This window comes from Heptranchias perlo, chromosome 25 (genome assembly GCF_035084215.1).
Source record: "Heptranchias perlo isolate sHepPer1 chromosome 25, sHepPer1.hap1, whole genome shotgun sequence".
Lineage (NCBI taxonomy): Eukaryota > Metazoa > Chordata > Chondrichthyes > Hexanchiformes > Hexanchidae > Heptranchias > Heptranchias perlo.
This window is the reverse complement of record NC_090349.1, coordinates 4,313,346-4,331,643: the sequence shown is the minus strand read 5'-3', so window position 1 is coordinate 4,331,643 and position 18,298 is coordinate 4,313,346. Positions and strand designations below refer to the sequence as shown.

The 18,298-nt window shown below is 47.0% G+C and overlaps 1 protein-coding gene across 1 annotated transcript in view; it reads left to right on the top strand.

Annotated features, from left to right (window-relative positions):
• The window catches only part of tbx16 (T-box transcription factor 16), a 50,971-nt gene extending 33,111 nt beyond the window's left edge, over positions 1–17,860 (top strand). The window contains exon 7 of the mRNA XM_068006349.1: positions 17,440–17,860. Within this exon, the coding sequence (XP_067862450.1) occupies positions 17,440–17,860 (421 nt within the window). The remainder of the gene's footprint in view (positions 1–17,439) is intronic.
• The last annotated feature ends 438 nt before the right edge of the window (positions 17,861–18,298 follow it).

The window sequence follows — 18,298 nt, the reverse complement described above, 5'->3', positions numbered from 1 at the left end:
ACTGGGTAATAGAGAGAGTTACTGGGTCATAGAGAGAGTTACTGGGTAATAGAGGGAGTTACTGGGTAATAGAGGGTGTTACTGGGTAATAGAGCGAGTTACTGGGTAATAGAGGCAGTTACTGGGTAATAGAGAGAGTTACTGGGTAATAGAGGGAGTTACTGGGTAATAGAGAGAGTTACTGGGTAATAGAGGGTGTTACTGGGTAATAGAGGCAGTTACTGGGTAATAGAGGGAGTTACTGGGTAATAGAGGCAGTTACTGGGTAATAGAGGGTGTTACTGGGTAATAGAGGGAGTTACTGGGTAATAGAGGCAGTTACTGGGTAATAGAGGGAGTTACTGGGTAATAGAGGGTGTTACTGGGTAATAGAGAGAGTTACTGGGTAATAGAGAGAGTTACTGGGTAATAGAGAGAGTTACTGGGTAATAGAGGGTGTTACTGGGTAATAGAGAGAGTTACTGGGTAATAGAGGGAGTTACTGGGTAATAGAGGCAGTTACTGGGTAATAGAGGGTGTTACTGGGTAATAGAGAGAGTTACTGGGTAATAGAGGGTGTTACTGGGTAATAGAGAGAGTTACTGGGTAATAGAGGGTGTTACTGGGTAATAGAGAGAGTTACTGGGTAATAGAGAGAGTTACTGGGTAATAGAGGCAGTTACTGGGTAATAGAGAGAGTTACTGGGTAATAGAGAGAGTTACTGGGTAATAGAGGCAGTTACTGGGTAATAGAGGGTGTTACTGGGTAATAGAGAGAGTTACTGGGTAAAAGAGGGTGTTACTGGGTAATAGAGGGAGTTACTGGGTAATAGAGAGAGTTACTGGGTAATAGAGGGTGTTACTGGGTAATAGAGAGAGTTACTGGGTAATAGAGAGAGTTACTGGGTAATAGAGGGTGTTACTGGGTAATAGAGGGAGTTACTGCGTAATAGAGAGAGTTACTGGGTAATAGAGGGAGTTACTGGGTAATAGAGGGTGTTACTGGGTAATAGAGAGAGTTACTGGGTAATAGAGGGAGTGATATGGGGGAGGGGGTGTGCTGGGTACAGCCTCGGTGTTGTAATGTCGGGTAATGTGATGGGAGGGGACATTCCCTGGCCCCTTCCCTCTACTTCTGCAGTGTCAATGGTGCCCCCAGTTGCCATGGTGGGCTTGGACTCGGACCCTCTTCAGATCAGAGGGTCTGAACGGGCCCCTGTACCAAGGCGGAGGTAGAATCATAGAATCATAATCAGGGAAGGAGGCCATTCGGCCCATCGAGTCCTTGCCGGTCTGTGCAAGAGCAATCCAGCTGGTCCCACTCCCCTGCCCTTTCCCCGTAGCCCTGCAATTTTTTTCCTTTCAAGTACTTATCCAGTTCCCTTTTGAAGGCCATGATTGAATCTGCCTCCACCACCCCCTCGGGCAGTGCATTCCAGATCCGAACCACTCACTGTGTAAAAAAGTTTTTCCTCATATCACCTCTGGTTCTTTTGCCAATCACCTTAAATCTATGTCCTCTGGTTCTTGACCCTTCCGCCAATGGGAACATTTTCTCTCTATCTACTCTGTCTAGACCCTACATGATTTTGAATACCTCTATCAAATCTCCTCTCAACCTTCTCTGTTCCAAGGAGAACAACCCCAGCTTCTCCAGTCTATCCACGTAACTAAAGTCCCTCATCCCTGGAATCATTCCAGTAAATCTCTTCTGCACCCTCTCTAAGGCCTTCACATCTTTCCTAAAGTGCGGTGCCCAGAACTGGACACAATACTCCAGTTGTGGCTGAACTAGTGTTTTATAAAGGTTCATCATGACTTCCATACTTTTGTACTCTATGCCTCTATTTATAAAGCCCAGAATCCCGTATGCTGTCTTAACCGCTTTCTTAACCTGCCCTGCCACCTTCAACGATTTGTGCACATATGCCCCCAGATCTCTGTTCCTGTACCCCTTTTAGAGTTGTGCCCTCTAGTTTATATTGCCTCTCCTCATTCTTCCTACCGAAATGTATCACTTTGCATTTTTCTGTGTTAAATTTCATCTGCCACGTGTCCGCCCATTCCACCAGCCTGTCTATATCCTCTTGAAGTCTATCACTATCCTCCTCACTGTTTACTACCCTTCCGAGTTTTGTGTCATCTGCAAATTTTGAAATTGTGCCCTGTACACCCAAGTCCAAGTCATTAATATATATCAAGAAAAGTTACAAAAGGTTTACAATGCACCCAACCAGATCCTGGGGCCTGTGGCCTGGTGCTGCTAACCTCAGGCAGCTGTCAGACGGTCCCTAGACTCAGACCTGTGGCGGGGGGAGGGGGGGGCAACCCTTTTAATAGCCCAGGACACCAAAACCTGCCGCAGTTGGGCCTGGACAGGCATAGGGTGCTTCTGCAGGGGGAAGGGGGGTTTGGTGACGCTCCCTAGTGTGGCCACTGGGCAGGCAGGGGGAGAGGGGGGAGGAAACCTGGCCCCCAACATTCCTGAAAGGGCTCAGTCGTCCCTGTTATTCCACCAGCTGCTTTGGCTGGGAACATGAATTGTTACCTTGCAAGCCAACTATCCGAGATGCACCCGCCACAGGACCTGCTGTGTATTCCTTCTCATCTCAATTGTTTCTCAATATAACGTTTGAACTCAGATCCTGGAAAGTCCTTCGGGGAAGCGAGCAAAGCGGGAATGAGCGGGGACCAGGAGAGCGCAGCTTTCACCGGGCAACCGGCACGATGGTATTTACAGCGAGAACCCGAGCAAAAGGAATGCCCAGTGCTTAACATCTCAGCTCGTTCCAGAGAAGAGGGCAGAGCCTGCACAGCCGAACAGATCCATCCCAATGCAGTCCCGTTTCTAATATACGGGTAAGGGAAACACCAGGAGTTTCTGCTCCCTGCGGGTCTCCAAGTGTGGTACAGAGCCAAACATGTCAGGGAGTTCAAGGTTCAATCCCTGTGCTCACCTCGGTTCTAGTTATTGAGACATCCAGGGGATACAAGTTTAGATTTTCTCAGGTACAGTGGGACCAGTCACTTTCATAAGTGGTCTGAGCATCTCATGCCCAGGAGTGTGCCCCAACTGCCCCGGGGTGTGCCCCGACTTTTATTTTATTCGTTCATGGGATGTGGGCGTCGCTGACGAGGCCGGCATTTATTGCCCATTCCTAACGGAGATATATTTCCAAGTCGGGATGGTGTGTGACTTGGAGGGGAACGTGCAGGTGGTGTTGTTCCCATGTGCCTGCTGCCCTTGTCCTTCTAGGTGGTAGAGGTCGTGGGTTTGGGAGGTGCTGTTGAAGAAGCCTTGGCGAGTTGCTGCAGTGCATCCTGTGGATGGTGCACACTGCAGCCACAGTGCGCCGGTGGTGAAGGGAGTGAATGTTTAGGGTGGTGGATGAGGTGCCAATCAAGCGGGCTGCTTTGTCCTGGATGGTGTCGAGCTTCTTGAGTGTTGTTGGAGCTGCACTCATCCAGGCAAGTGGAGAGTATTCCATCACACTCCTGACTTGTGCCTTGTAGATGGTGGAAAGGCTTTGGGGAGTCAGGAGGTGAGTCACTCGCCGCAGAATACCCAGCCTCTGACCTGCTCTTGTAGCCACAGTATTTATATGGCTGGTCAATGGTGACCCCCAGGATGTTGATGGTGGGGGATTCGGCGATGGTAATGGTCAAGGGGAGGTGGTTAGACTCTCTCCTGTTGGAGATGGTCATTGCCTGGCACTTGTCTGGCACGAATGTTACTTGCCACTTATCAGCCCAAGCCTGGACGTTGTCCAGGTCTTGCTGCATGCGGGCTCGGACTGTTTCATTATCTGAGGGGTTGCGAGTGGAACTGAACACTGTGCAATCATCAGCGAACATCCCCATTTCTGACCTTATGATGGAGGGAAGGTCACTGATGAAGCTGAAGATGGTTGGGCCTAGGACACTGCCCTGAGGAACTCCTGCAGCAATGTCCTGGTGCTGAGATGATTGGCCTCCAACAACCACTACCATTTTCCTTTGTGCTAGGTATGACTCCAGCCACTGGAGAGTTTTCCCCCTGATTCCCATTGACTTCAATTTTACTAGGGCTCCTTGGTGCCACACTTGGTCAAATGCTGCCTTGATGTCAAGGGCAGTCCCTCTCACCTCACCTCTGGAATTCAGCTCTTTTGTCCATGTTTGGACCAAGGCTGTAATGAGGTCTGGAGCCGAGTGGTCCTGGCGGAACCCAAACTGAGCATCGGTGAGCAGGTTATTGGTGAGTAAGTGCCGCTTGATAGCACTGTCGACGACACCTTCCATCACTTTGCTGATGATTGAGAGTAGACTGATGGGGCGGTAATTGGCTGGATTGGATTTGTCCTGCTTTTTGTGAACTGCCCCAGGGTGTGCCCCGACTGCCCAATATCTAATTATATGATTGCGTAACCCGGGGGTTTAACGTACAGAGTGACAGTTATAATCAAAATGTGCTTAACTTCAATCACCTTGTGAATAAGAAAAGTAATAAAGATGCCAGACTACCCCATGTTAGTGGGTTAACTTGACTTTACCTGGTCAGCCAACACTGGTTCTGACCAGCTCTGGGCTTAAGGTGAGTGAGTTTACCCTCACTAGGCCAGGATCCCTTCCCAAAGCTACCTAGACTGACGGACACGGATAATAGTTACCCACCATGGACAATAATTACCCACCGCGGGCAATAGTTACCCACCGCGGGCAATAGTTACCCACCACAAGCAAATAGTTACGCACCGCGGACAATAGTTACCCACCGTGGACAATAGTTACCCACCACGGGCAATAGTTACCCACCACAAGCAAATAGTTACGCACCGCGGACAATAGTTACCCACCGCGGACAATAGTTACCCACCGCGGGCAATAGTTACCCACCACAAGCAAATAGTTACGCACCGCGGACAATAGTTACCCACCGCGGAAAATAGTTACCCACCGCGGGCAATAGTTACCCACCACAAGCAAATAGTTACCCACCGCGAACAATAGTTACCCACCGCGGACAATAATTATCCACCGCGGACAATAGTTACCCACCGTGGACAATAGTTACCCACCGCAAGCAATAGTCACCCACCGCGGACAATAATTATCCACCGCGGACAATAGTTACCCACCGCGGGCAATAGTTACCCAACGCAAGCAAATAGTTACCCACCGCGGACAATAGTCACCCACCGCGGACAATAATTATCCACCGCGGACAATAGTTACCCACCGCGGACAATAGTTACCCACCGCGGGCAATAGTTACCCAACGCAAGCAAATAGTCACCCACCGCGGACAATAGTCACCCACCGCGGACAATAATTATCCACCGCGGACAATAGTTACCCACCGCGGGCAATAGTTACCCGGGTTTATGTTACCTCTGACCACAGGAAGTGGGTGGGCTCTCCCTCCAACTTGTTTCCCATTCAGTGATGCGCCAGTGGTTTTGTCAATGAAACAGCTACTTCCCTCCCAGAAGATTGGAACTTAGGCAGACGCCATTTGCTGGGCCCCAGTGCATAGGTCATCCCAACAATAATAGGTGAGGACCTTTCTAGGAAGCCTGAGATGAGATAACTATTGTCTGCGGTGGGTGACTATTGCCCGCGGTGGATGACTATTGCCCGCGGTGGGTAACTATTGCCCGCGGTGGATGACTATTTCCCGCGGTGGGTAACTATTGCCCGCGGTGGATGACTATTTCCCGCGGTGGGTAACTATTGCCCACGGTGGGTAACTATTGTCCGTGTTGGATAACTATTGTCCGCAGTGGGTAACTATTGCCCGCTGTTTATAACTATTGTCCATGTTGGATAACTATTGCCCGGGGTGGGTAACTATTGCCCGCGGTGGGTATCTATTGCCCGCGGTGGATGACTATTTTCCGCGGTGGGTAACTATTGCCCGCGGTGGATGACTATTGTCCGTGTTGTATAACTATTGCTCGCGGCGGGTAACTATTATCTGCGGTGGATGACTATTGTCCACTGTGGATAACTATTGCTCGCGGTGGATAACTTTTGTCCGCGGTGGGTAACTATTGCTCGCGGTGGGTAACTATTGCTCGAGGTGGATGACTATTGTCTGCGGTGGATAACTATTGCTCGTGGTGGATGACTATTATCCCGGTGGGTGACTATTGTCCGCGGTGGATGACTATTGTCCGCGGTGGGTAACTATTGTCCGCGGTGGATAACTATTGTCCGTGTTGGATAACTATTGCTCGCGGTGGGTAACTATTGCTCGCAGTGGGTGACTATTGTTCGTGTTGTATAACTATTGCCCTCGGTGGGTAACTATTGCTAGCGGTGGATAACTTTTGTCCGCGGTGGGTGATTATTGTCCGCGGTGGATAACTATTGCTCGCGGTGGATAACTTTTGTCCGCGGTGGATAACTATTGCCCGTGTTGGATAACTATTGCTCGCGGTGGATAACTATTGCTCGCGGTGGGTAACTATTGCTCACGGTGGATAACTATTGCTCGCGGTGGGTAACTATTGCTCGCGGTGGATAACTATTGCTCGCGGTGGATAACTATTGCTCGCGGTGGGTAACTATTGCTCACGGTGGATAACTTTTGTCCGCGGTGGATAACTATTGCTCGCGGTGGATGACTATTATCCCGGTGGGTAACTATTGCTCACGGTGGGTAATTTTTGTCCGCGGTGGGTAACTATTGCTCACGGTGGGTAACTATTGACTGCGGTGGATAACTATTGCTGGCGGTGGATGACTATTGTCCGCGGTGGATAACTATTGTCCGCGGTGGATGGCTATTGTCCGCGGTGGGTGACTATTGTCCGCGGTGGATGACTATTGTCCGCGGTGGGTAACTGTTGTCCGCGATGGATAACTATTGCTCGCAGTGGGTGACTATTGTTCGTGTTGTATAACTATTGCCCTCGGTGGGTAACTATTGCTCGCGGTGGATAACCTTTGCCTGCGTTGGGTGATTATTGTCTGCGGTGGGTGACTATTGTCCGCGGTGGGTAACTATTGCCCGCGGTGAGTAACTATTGTCCGCGGTGGATAACTATTGTCCGCGTTGGATAACTATTGCCCGCGGTGGGTAACTATTGCCCGCGGTGGGTAACTATTGTCCGTGTTGGATAACTATTGTCCGTGTTGGATAACTATTGTCCGCGGTGGGTGACTATTGTCCGTGTTGGATAACTATTGCCCGTGTTGGATAACTATTGTCCGCGGTGGATAACTATTGTGCGCGGTGGATAACTATTGCCCGCGGTGGGTAACTATTGTCCGTGTTGGATAACTTTTGTCCGCGGTGGATAACTATTGCTCGCGGTGGATGACTATTATCCCGGTGGGTAACTATTGCTCACGGTGGGTAATTTTTGTCCGCGGTGGGTAACTATTGCTCACGGTGGGTAACTATTGACTGCGGTGGATAACTATTGCTGGCGGTGGATGACTATTGTCCGCGGTGGATAACTATTGTCCGCGGTGGATGGCTATTGTCCGCGGTGGGTGACTATTGTCCGCGGTGGATGACTATTGTCCGCGGTGGGTAACTGTTGTCCGCGATGGATAACTATTGCTCGCAGTGGGTGACTATTGTTCGTGTTGTATAACTATTGCCCTCGGTGGGTAACTATTGCTCGCGGTGGATAACCTTTGCCTGCGTTGGGTGATTATTGTCTGCGGTGGGTGACTATTGTCCGCGGTGGGTAACTATTGCCCGCGGTGAGTAACTATTGTCCGCGGTGGATAACTATTGTCCGCGGTGGATAACTATTGTCCGCGTTGGATAACTATTGCCCGCGGTGGGTAACTATTGCCCGCGGTGGGTAACTATTGTCCGTGTTGGATAACTATTGTCCGTGTTGGATAACTATTGTCCGCGGTGGGTGACTATTGTCCGTGTTGGATAACTATTGCCCGTGTTGGATAACTATTGTCCGCGTTGGATAACTATTGCCCGCGGTGGGTAACTATTGCCCGCGGTGGGTAACTATTGTCCGTGTTGGATAACTATTGTCCGTGTTGGATAACTATTGTCCGCGGTGGGTGACTATTGTCCGTGTTGGATAACTATTGCCCGTGTTGGATAACTATTGTCCGCGGTGGATAACTATTGTGCGCGGTGGATAACTATTGCCCGCGGTGGGTAACTATTGTCCGTGTTGGATAACTATTGTCCGCGGTGGGTAACTATTGTGCGCGGTGGGTAACTATTGTGCGCGGTGGGTAACTATTGTCCGTGGTGGGTAACTATTGCCCGCGGTGGGTAACTATTGCTCGCAGTGGGTGACTATTGTCCACGGTTGGTGACTATTGTCCGCGGTGGGTAACTATTGCTCACGGTGGATGATTATTGCCCGCGTTGGGTAACTATTGCTCGCGGTGGGTAACTATTGCTCATGGTGGATAATTATTGCCTGTGGGGGATAATTATTGCCCGTGTTAGATAACTATTGCCCTCGATGGGTAACTATTGCTCGCGGTGGATAACTATTGCCCACTGTGGGTAACTATTGCTCGCGGTGGATAACTATTGCCCACTGTGGGTAACTATTGCTCGCGGTGGATAACTATTGCCCACTGTGGGTAACTATTGCTCGCGGTGGATAACTATTGCCCACTGTGGGTAACTATTGCTCGCGGTGGATAACTATTGCCCACTGTGGGTAACTATTGCTCGCGGTGGATAACTATTGCCCACTGTGGGTAACTATTGCTCGCGGTGGATAACTATTGCCCACTGTGGGTAACTATTGCTCGCGGTGGATAACTATTGCCCACTGTGGATAACTATTGCTCGCGGTGGATAACTATTGCCCACTGTGGATAACTATTGCCCACTGTGGGTAACTATTGCCCACTGTGGGTAACTATTGTCCGCGGTGGATAACTATTGTCCGTGTTGGATAACTATTGCTCGCGGTGGATAACTATTGCCCACTGTGGATAACTATTGTCCGTGTTGGATAACTATTGACGTGGTGGATAACTATTATACGCGGCCGTGGAACGGGAGAAGCCGGAGGGAGCTCCCAACGATAAACTCCACTCTGAATGGTCAAAAAGTCCTGAAACGTGACATCGTGTGAAGGGCCCAAGACCCAGTAGTGCAGAACCCCCAGATTTAAAAGAGTAAAACAGATGAAGTAGATCAGGAAGTATTGGGTTAGGTGACTCTAAGCTTGAAGATCATGGGAGGAAGACTGAGGAAGGTGAGGTGAGGGAGTGGATAAAATGATTTAGAATAATGGGGTGCACACTGAGTTTTGATTTATGTCAATGCTGGGCATGGCTCAGCACTCTCTGCCCTCTGAGTCCGAAGGTCATGGGTTCGAGCCCCACTCCAGAGACTCGAGCACATAATCTAGGCTGTGGGAGGAGCTGTCTTTCGGATGAGACGTTAAACCGAAGCCCCGTCTGCTCTCTCAGGTGGACATAAAAGATCCCATAGCACTATAACAACATAAGAACATAAGAAATCGGAGCAGGAGCAGGCCATACGGCCCATCGAGCCTCCTCTGCTATTCAATAAGATCATGGCTGATCTTTTATCGCATCTCCATTTTCCTGTCCTATCCCCATATCCCTTGTTTCCTTTAGTGTCCAAATATCCATCAATCTCAGTCTTGCAGACTTTGTATCTGAATGCACGTAGCATTCGTAACAAAATGGATGAATTGACAGCTCAAATAGAAATAAATATGTACAATCTGATAACCATTACAGAGACATGGCTACAAGATGACAAAGGCTGGAAACTGAATATTCAAGGGTACTTGAACATTTTGGAAGGACAGGAAGCTCGGAAAAGTTGGAGGGGTAGCTCTATTAATTAAGGATGACATGAATATAATAGAGAGAAATGACCTTAGTTCTAAAGACCAAGATGTAGAATCAGTTTGGGTAAAGATAAGAAATAGTAAAGGCAAGAAGTCACTTGTGGGAGTAGTTTATAGGCCCCCGAACAGTAATCACACTGTAGGACAGGGTATACAGGAAGAAATAATGGGGGCTTGTGAGAAAGGGACAGCGATAATCATGAGTGATTTTAATCTACATATAGATTGGAAGAATCTGATTGGCAAAGGTAGCCTGGAAGATGAGTTCATAGAGTGCTTTCGGGACAGTTTCTTAGAGCAGCACGTTCTAGAGCCAACCAGAGAGCAGGCTATTCTAGATCTGGTAATGTGTAATGAGACAAGATTAATTAATGACCTCATTGTAAAGGAGCCTCTAGGTAGCAGTGATCACAATATGATTGAATTTCGCATTCCATTTGAGGGAGAGAAGAGTAAGTCTAAGATTGGTGTTTTAAACTTAATAAGGGCAATTATGAGGGCATGAAGACAGAGCTGGCTAAAGTGAACTGGGAACCTAGGTTAAGGGATAGGTCTGTGGAGATGCAGTGGCAGACATTTAATCAGATATTTCATAACACTCAGCAAAGATACATTCCAGAGAGAAAGAAAGACTCTAGGGGAAGGATGTACCATCCGTGGCTAACTAAGGAAGTTAAAGAGAGTATCAAATTGAAAGAAAAAGCATACAATTCCACAAAGATTAGTGGCAGGTCAGAAGATTGGACAGAATATAAAAAACAGCAAAGAATGACTAAAATAATAATAAGGAGGGAGAAATTAGAGTACGAGAGGAAGCTGGCTAGAAATATAAAAACAGATAGTAAGAGTTTCTACAGGTATTTAAAAAGGAAAAGACTAAGTAAAGTGAGCTTTGATCCTCTAGAGAGAGTCTGGGGAATTAATAATGGAAAACAAGGAAATGGCGGATGATTGATATTTTGCCTCTGTCTTCACTGGAGAGGATACAAATAACATGCCAGAAATAATTGTGAATCAAGAGGTGAAAGGGAGGGAGGAACTTAAAACAATCACCAGTGAAAGGGTTCTGAAAAAATTATTAGAACTAAAAGCTGACAAGTCCCCAGGTCCTGACGGACTTCATCCAGGATCTTAAAAGAAGTGGCTGCAGAGATAGCGGATGCATTGGTATTAATTTTCCAAAATTCCCTAGATTCTGGAAGGGTCCCATTAAATTGGAAAATAGCGAATGTAAATCCTCTATTCAAGAAAGGAGGGAGACAGAAAGCAGGAAACTACAGGCCAGTTAGCTTAACATCTATCATAGGGAAAATGCTAGAATCTATTATTAAGGAGGTTATAGCAGGGCACTTAGAAAATCTCAGTGCAATCAGGCAGAGTCAACACGGCTTTGTGAAAGGGAAATCGTGTTTGACTAATTTATTAGAGTTCTTTGAGGAAGTAACAAGCAACGTGGATAAAGGGGATCCTGTGGATGTGGTGTACTTGGATTTCCAGAAGGCATTTGACAAGATGCCACATCAAAGGCTACTACACAAAATAAGAGCTCATGGTGTAGGGGGTTACATATTAGCATGGATAAAGGATTGGTTAGCTAACAGGAAACAGAGAGTAGGCATAAATGGGGCATTTTCAGGTTAGCAAGATTTAACGAGTGGAGTGCCACAGGGATCAGTGCTTGGGCCTCAACTATTTACAATCTATATCAATGACTTGGATGAAGGGACCGAATGTATGGTTGCTAAATTTGCTGATGACACAAAGGTAGTAAGTTGTGAAGAGGACATAAGGAGTCTGCAAAGGGATATAGATAAGTAAGTGAGTGGACAAAAATTTGGCAGATGGAATATAATGTGGGAAAATGTGAACTTGTCCACTTTGGCAGGAGGAATAGAAAAGCAGTATATTATTTAAATACAGGGAGATTGCAGAACTCTGAGGTACAGAGGGATCTGGGTGTCCTAGTACATGAATCACAAAATGTTAGTATGCAGGTATAGCAGTGGTTAGGAAGGAAAATGGAATTTATTGCAAGGGGAATGGAATATAAAAGTAGAGATGTTTTGCTACAGTTGTACAGGGCATTGGTGAGACCACATCTAGAATACTGTGTGCAGTTTTGATGTCCATATTTAAAAAAGGTCATAATTGCTTTAGAGGCGGTTCAGAGAAGGTTCACCCGACTGATTCCTGGGATGAGGGGATTATCTTATGAGGAAAGGTTGGACAAGTTGGGCCTGTACACACTGGAGTTTAGAAGAATGGGAGGTGATCTTATTGAAACATATAAGATTCTGAGAGGACTAGAAGGGGTAGATGCTGAGAGGATGTTTTCCCATGTGGGAGAGACTAGAACTAGGGGCCACAGTTTAAAAATAAGGGGTCTCCCATTTAAGACGGAGATGAGGAGAATTTTTTTCTCTCAGAGGGTCGTGAGTCTGTGGAACTCCCTTCCCCAGAGAGTGGTAGAGGCAGGGTCATTGAATATTTTTAAAGCTGAGTTAGATAGATTCCTGATTAACAAGGGAGTCAAAGGTTATAGTATGTGGATGGGAAAGTAGGGTTGAGGTCACAATCAGATCAGCCATGATCTTATCAAATGGCAGAGCAGGCTCGAGGGCCGAATGGCCTACACCTGTTCTTAATTCGTATGTTCATATAGAATCATAGAATCATAGAAGTTACAACATGGAAACAGGCCCTTCGGCCCAACATGTCCATGTCGCCCAGTTTATACCACTAAGCTAGTCCCAATTGCCTGCACTTGGCCCATATCCCTCTATACCCATCTTACCCATGTAACTGTCCAAATGCTTTTTAAAAGACAAAATTGTACCCGCCTCTACTACTGCCTCTGGCAGCTCGTTCCAGGCACTCACCACCCTTTGAGTGAAAAAGTTGCCCCTCTGGGCCCTTTTGTATCTCTCCCCTCTCACCTTAAATCTATGTCCCCTCGTTATAGACACCCCTACCTTTGGGAAAAGATTTTGACTATCTACCTTATCTATGCCCCTCATTATTTTATAGACTTCTATAAGATCACCCCTTAACCTCCTACTCTCCAGGGAAAAAAGTCCCAGTCTGTCTAACCTCTCCCTATAAGTCAAACCATCAAGTCCCGGTAGCATCCTAGTAAATCTTTTCTGCACTTATTACTTAAGATAAAAAATCACGGGATTGGGGGTAATATTCTGGCATGGGTGGAGGATTGGTTATCAAACAGGAAGCAGAGAGTTGGGATAAATGGTTCATTTTCGGACTGGCAACCAGTAACCAGTGGTGTTCCACAGGGGTCGGTGCTGGGTCCCCAACTCTTTACAATCTATATTAACGATTTGGAGGAGGGGACCGAGTGCAACATATCAAAATTTGCAGATGATACAAAGATGGGAGGGAAAGTAGAGAGTGAGGAGGACATAAAAAACCTGCAAGGGGATATAGACAGGCTGGGTGAGTGGGCGGAGATTTGGCAGATGCAATATAATATTGGAAAATGTGAGGTTATGCACTTTGGCAGGAAAAATCAGAGAGCAAGTTATTTTCTTAATGGCGAGAGACTGGAAAGTACTGCAGTACAAAGGGATCTGGGGGTCCTAGTGCAAGAAAATCAAAAAGTTAGTATGCAGGTGCAGCAGGTGATCAAGAAAGCCAACGGAATGTTGGCTTTTATTGCTAGGGGGATAGAATATAAAAACAGGGAGGTATTGCTGCAGTTATATAAGGTATTGGTGAGACCGCACCTGGAATACTGCATACAGTTTTGGTCTCCATACTTAAGAAAAGACATACTTGCTCTCGAGGCAGTACAAAGAAGGTTCACTCGGTTAATCCCGGGGATGAGGGGGCGGACATATGAGGAGAGGTTGAGTAGATTGGGACTCTACTCATTGGAGTTCAGAAGAATGAGAGGCGATCTTATTGAAACATATAAGATTGTGAAGGGTCTTGATCGGGTGGATGCAGTAAGGATGTTCCCAAAGATGGGTGAAACTAGAACTAGGGGGCATAATCTTAGAATAAGGGGCTGCTCTTTCAAAACTGAGATGAGGAGAAACTTCTTCACTCAGAGGGTGGTAGGTCTGTGGAATTTGCTGCCCCAGGAAGCTGTGGAAGCTACATCATTAGATAAATTTAAAACAGAAATAGACAGTTTTCTAGAAGTAAAGGGAATTAGGGGTTATGGGGAGCGGGCAGGAAATTGGACATGAAGCTGAGTTCGGATCGGTCAATGCCCTGTGGGTGGCGGAGAGGGCCCAGGGGCTATGTGGCCGGGTCCTGCTCCGACTTCTTGTGTTCTTTAGATTTGTGGTTGGGATCAGATCAGCCATGATCTTATTGAATGGCGGAGCAGGCTCGAGGGGCCGATTGGCCTACTCCTGCTCCAATTTCTTATGTTCTTATGTTCTTATGTTCTTTCTAGTTTAATAATATCCTTTCTATAATAGGGTGACCAGAACTGTACACAGTACTCCAAGTGTGGCCTTACTAATGTCTTGTACAACTCCTGTATTCAATGTTGAATATACTCAACGTCTGAGCATCCACAGCCCTCTGGGGTAGAGAATTCCAAAGATTCACAACCCTCTGAGTGAAGGAATTTTTCCTCATCTCAGTCCTAAATGGTCCACCCCTTATCCTGAGACTATGACCCCTAGTTCTGTTTCCCCTGACTTTCCAGCCAAAGGAAACAGCCTCTCAGCATCTACCCTGTCAAGCCCCCTCTGAATCTTGTATGTTTCAATGAGATCACCTCTCATTCTTCTAAACTCCAGAGAGTATAGGCCCATTCTACTCAATCTCTCCTCATAGGACAACCCTCTCATCCCAGGAATCAACCTAGTGAACCTTCATTGCACCGCCTCTAAGGCAAGTATATCCTTCCCTAGGTAAGGAGACCAAAACTGTACACAGTATTCCAGGTGTGGTCTCACCAGAGCCCTATATAATTGCAGCAAGACTTCCTTACTCTTGTACTCCAACCCCCTTGCAATAAAGGCAACATACCATTTGCCTTCCTAATTTCTTGCTGTACCTGCATGTTAACTTTCTGTAATTTGTGTTCAAGGACACCCAAATCCCTCTCAATACCAACATTTCTTAATCTCTCAAACTTTAAAAAAAATATTCTGCTTTTTTATTCTTCCTACCAAAGTAGATAATTTCACATTTCTCCACATTATACTCCATCTGCCACCTTCTCACCCACTCACTTAACCTGTCTATATCCCTTTGCAGACACTTAGTGTCCTCCTCAGATCTTACTTTCCCACCTGGCTTTGTATTGTCAGCAAACTTGGATACATTACATTCGGTCCCCTCATCTAAGTCATTGATATAGATTGTAAATAGCTGAGGCCCAAGCACTGATCCTTGCGGTACCCACTAGTTACAGCCTGCAAACCTGAGAATGACATGTTTATATATTCCGCTAATATATTACCCTCAATCCCATGAGCACTAAACAACCTCTTGTGAGGCACCTTATCGAATGCCTTTTGAAAATCCAAATATACTACAACCACTGGTTCCCCCTTATCTACCCCTGCTAGTTACATCTTCAAAAAACTCTAATAGATTTGTCAAACATGATTTCCCTTTCATAAAACCGTGTTGACTCTGCCAAATCATATTAAGATTTTCTAAGTGCCCTGTTACTATGTCCATAATAATAGATTCCAGCATTTTCCCTACTTCTGATGTCAGGCTAACTGGCCTGTAGTTCCCTGTTTTCTCTCTCCCTCCTTTCTTGAATAGCGGGGTTACATTTGCTACCTTCTAATCCGCAGGGACCGTTCTAGAATCTAGGGAATTTTGGAAGATCACAACCAATGCATCCACTATCTCTGCAGCCACCTCTTTTAAAACCCTAGGATGGAGGCCATCAGGGCCAGGGGATTTGTCGGCTTTTAGTCCCATTAATTTCTCCAGTACTTTTTCTTTACTAATCTTAATTTCTTTAAGTTCCTCACTCTCACTAGACCCTTGGTTCCCCACTGTTTTTTGTGTCCTCTAATGTGAAGACAGATACAAAATATTTGTTTATGGTCTCTGCCATTTCCTTATTCCCCATTATAACTTCTCCTGTCTCTGTCTCTAAGGGACCCACGTTTACTTTTGCTAATCTCGTCCCTTTTACATATTTGTAGAAGCTCTTACAATCTGTTTTCATATTTCTTGCTAGTTTACTCTCATTCAATTTTTTGCCTCGATATCAATTTTTTGGTCATCCTTTGCTGATTTCTAAAACTCTCCCAATCCTCAGGCTTACTACTCTTTTTGGCAACATTATAAGCATCTTCTTTTAATCTAATACTATCCTTAACTTCTCTAGTTAGCCACTGTTGGATCACTTTTCCCATGGAGTTTTATTCCTCAAGGGAATGTTCAAATTTAAGACCCTAGTTTCGGACTTAACTACATCATTCTCAAACTCTACATAAAATTCTATGATATTATGATCACTCTACTCCAGAGGATCCTTAACTATAATGTTATGAATTAACCCTGTCTCATTACACAATACTAGATCTAAAATAACCTGTTCCCTAGTTAGTTCCTCGACATATTGTTCTAGAAAACTGTCTCCATGAACTCATCCTCCAAACTACTTTTGCCAATTTGGTTTGCCCAGTCTATGTGAAAATTAAACTCCCCCATGATTATTGCATTAACCTTGTTACATGCTCCTCTAATTTCCTGATTTATACTCTGTCCAACTCTATAACTGCTGCTAGGGGGCCTGTAAACTACTCCCACCAGTGTTTTCTGCCCCTTGTTATTTCTTAGCTCCATCCATATGATTCCACATCCTGATTTCCTGAGCTAAGATCCTTTCTCACTGCCTTCATTTCATCCTTTATTATCAGGGTTACCGCTCCACCTTTTCCATTTTGCCTATCTTTACTAAAAGTCAAGTACCCTGGAATATTTAGTTCCTAATCTTGGTCACCCTGCAACCACGGCTCAGTAATGGCTACTAGATCAAACCCTTTTATCTGAATTTGTGCCATTAATTCATCTATCTTGTTACGAATGCTTCATACATTCAGATTGAGCGCCCTTAATTTGAACTTTTTACTGTTTTTCCCTGATGTGACCTTAGTCACTAATACCCTATTATCTTCGTTAAACTTTCTGTCCCTTCCTGACACACTCTGCTTGTTTTTACCCAAATCACTACTCTGCTCTACAGCCTTGACATTTCTCATTAGACTTGGAATTTACCCTTACCTGAGCCCTTCCCCCCACTTTAGTTTAAAGCCCTATCTACCGCCCTAGTTATTCAATTCACCTGGACACTGGTCCCAGCCCGGTTTAAGTGGAGCCCGTCCCAACGGAACAGCTCCCTCTTTCCCCAGCACTGGTGCCAGTGCCTCACGAATTGAAACCCCTGCTTCCCAGAGGAGGAGCTGGGGAATTCTCCCGGGTGTCCTGGCCAATATTTATCCCTGAGCCAATGTGTGGTCATTATCTCATTGCTGTTTATGGGAGCTTGCTGTGTGAAAATTGTCTGCCATGGCTTCCCTTTAAGTGTTCTTTCTGACCGTGGGATGGGGGGTCTCTCTTCAGACGGGGGACTCGAGAGGACGAGTTGTTGTGCTTTTGATGTTGAACTGATTATCTCCCATTTCTCTTCATTTGGCAGCAACGAACCACGGCCTCCATCGGGGAGTGAATTCAGAGCCCGGCCCTGCTCCGATCCCCGGCCTCCTGTGGGAGACGGTCCCGGGAGATCCAGCCAGGATTTTAAACCAGCCCTGACGACGGAGCCCTACGTCAGCTCGCTGCCCACCTGCCGCCCGTCCCAGGACTACACGGGGGTCTGCAACGTGGCTGCAGTCAGCACCGCTGGCAAAGTGGGAGGCGTCGGCCGCATCTACAGCCATTCCGCCGGCCCACCGAACCCTTGGAACATCCCCGGGCAGCAGCTCAACGAGTTTAACCCGAGCGGGCACCCCTCGCACCTTGGCACTGACTTTGGCAGCCACGGGATGCACGGGTACCCTGCTGGCACTGGGGTGATGGAATGGAGCCCTTACCCCCTGTACCCGTACCCATGTTGGTGAAAAGGACTAGACGGCCAACTGGGGCTGGGTTGGTTGGGGGGGGGGAAGTGTTACCCCTTTGTTTATTCTCTCGTCCCCCTGACTCCTGACTGAAGTCCAGTTTCACCAGCGCCAGTCACCCCCTGGCACCTCACCCATCTACTCGTGCGCCCGACCAGGATTCACCACTGCCTTCAACAGCTGCTCTCCAGTCAGGGGGAGCGGTCAAGGTGGTGGGAACTCTGGCCAGTGGCCCCTCCCTCTCCTTCATCCCGCCCCAGGAGCGCTGGGGTCAATTGCAACAGCCCCCAATCCCCCAGCTCATTCATCACAGGCCAGGGGCTGGTCTTGGCGTCTCACTGAGCCATCTTGGCAGCAGCTCTGCCCAGCCCAGTCAGGGAGAGGCAGAAGGAGTGACGCCACTAGCAGAGTCAGTCGGCCATGTTGTCTTCGAGAGGG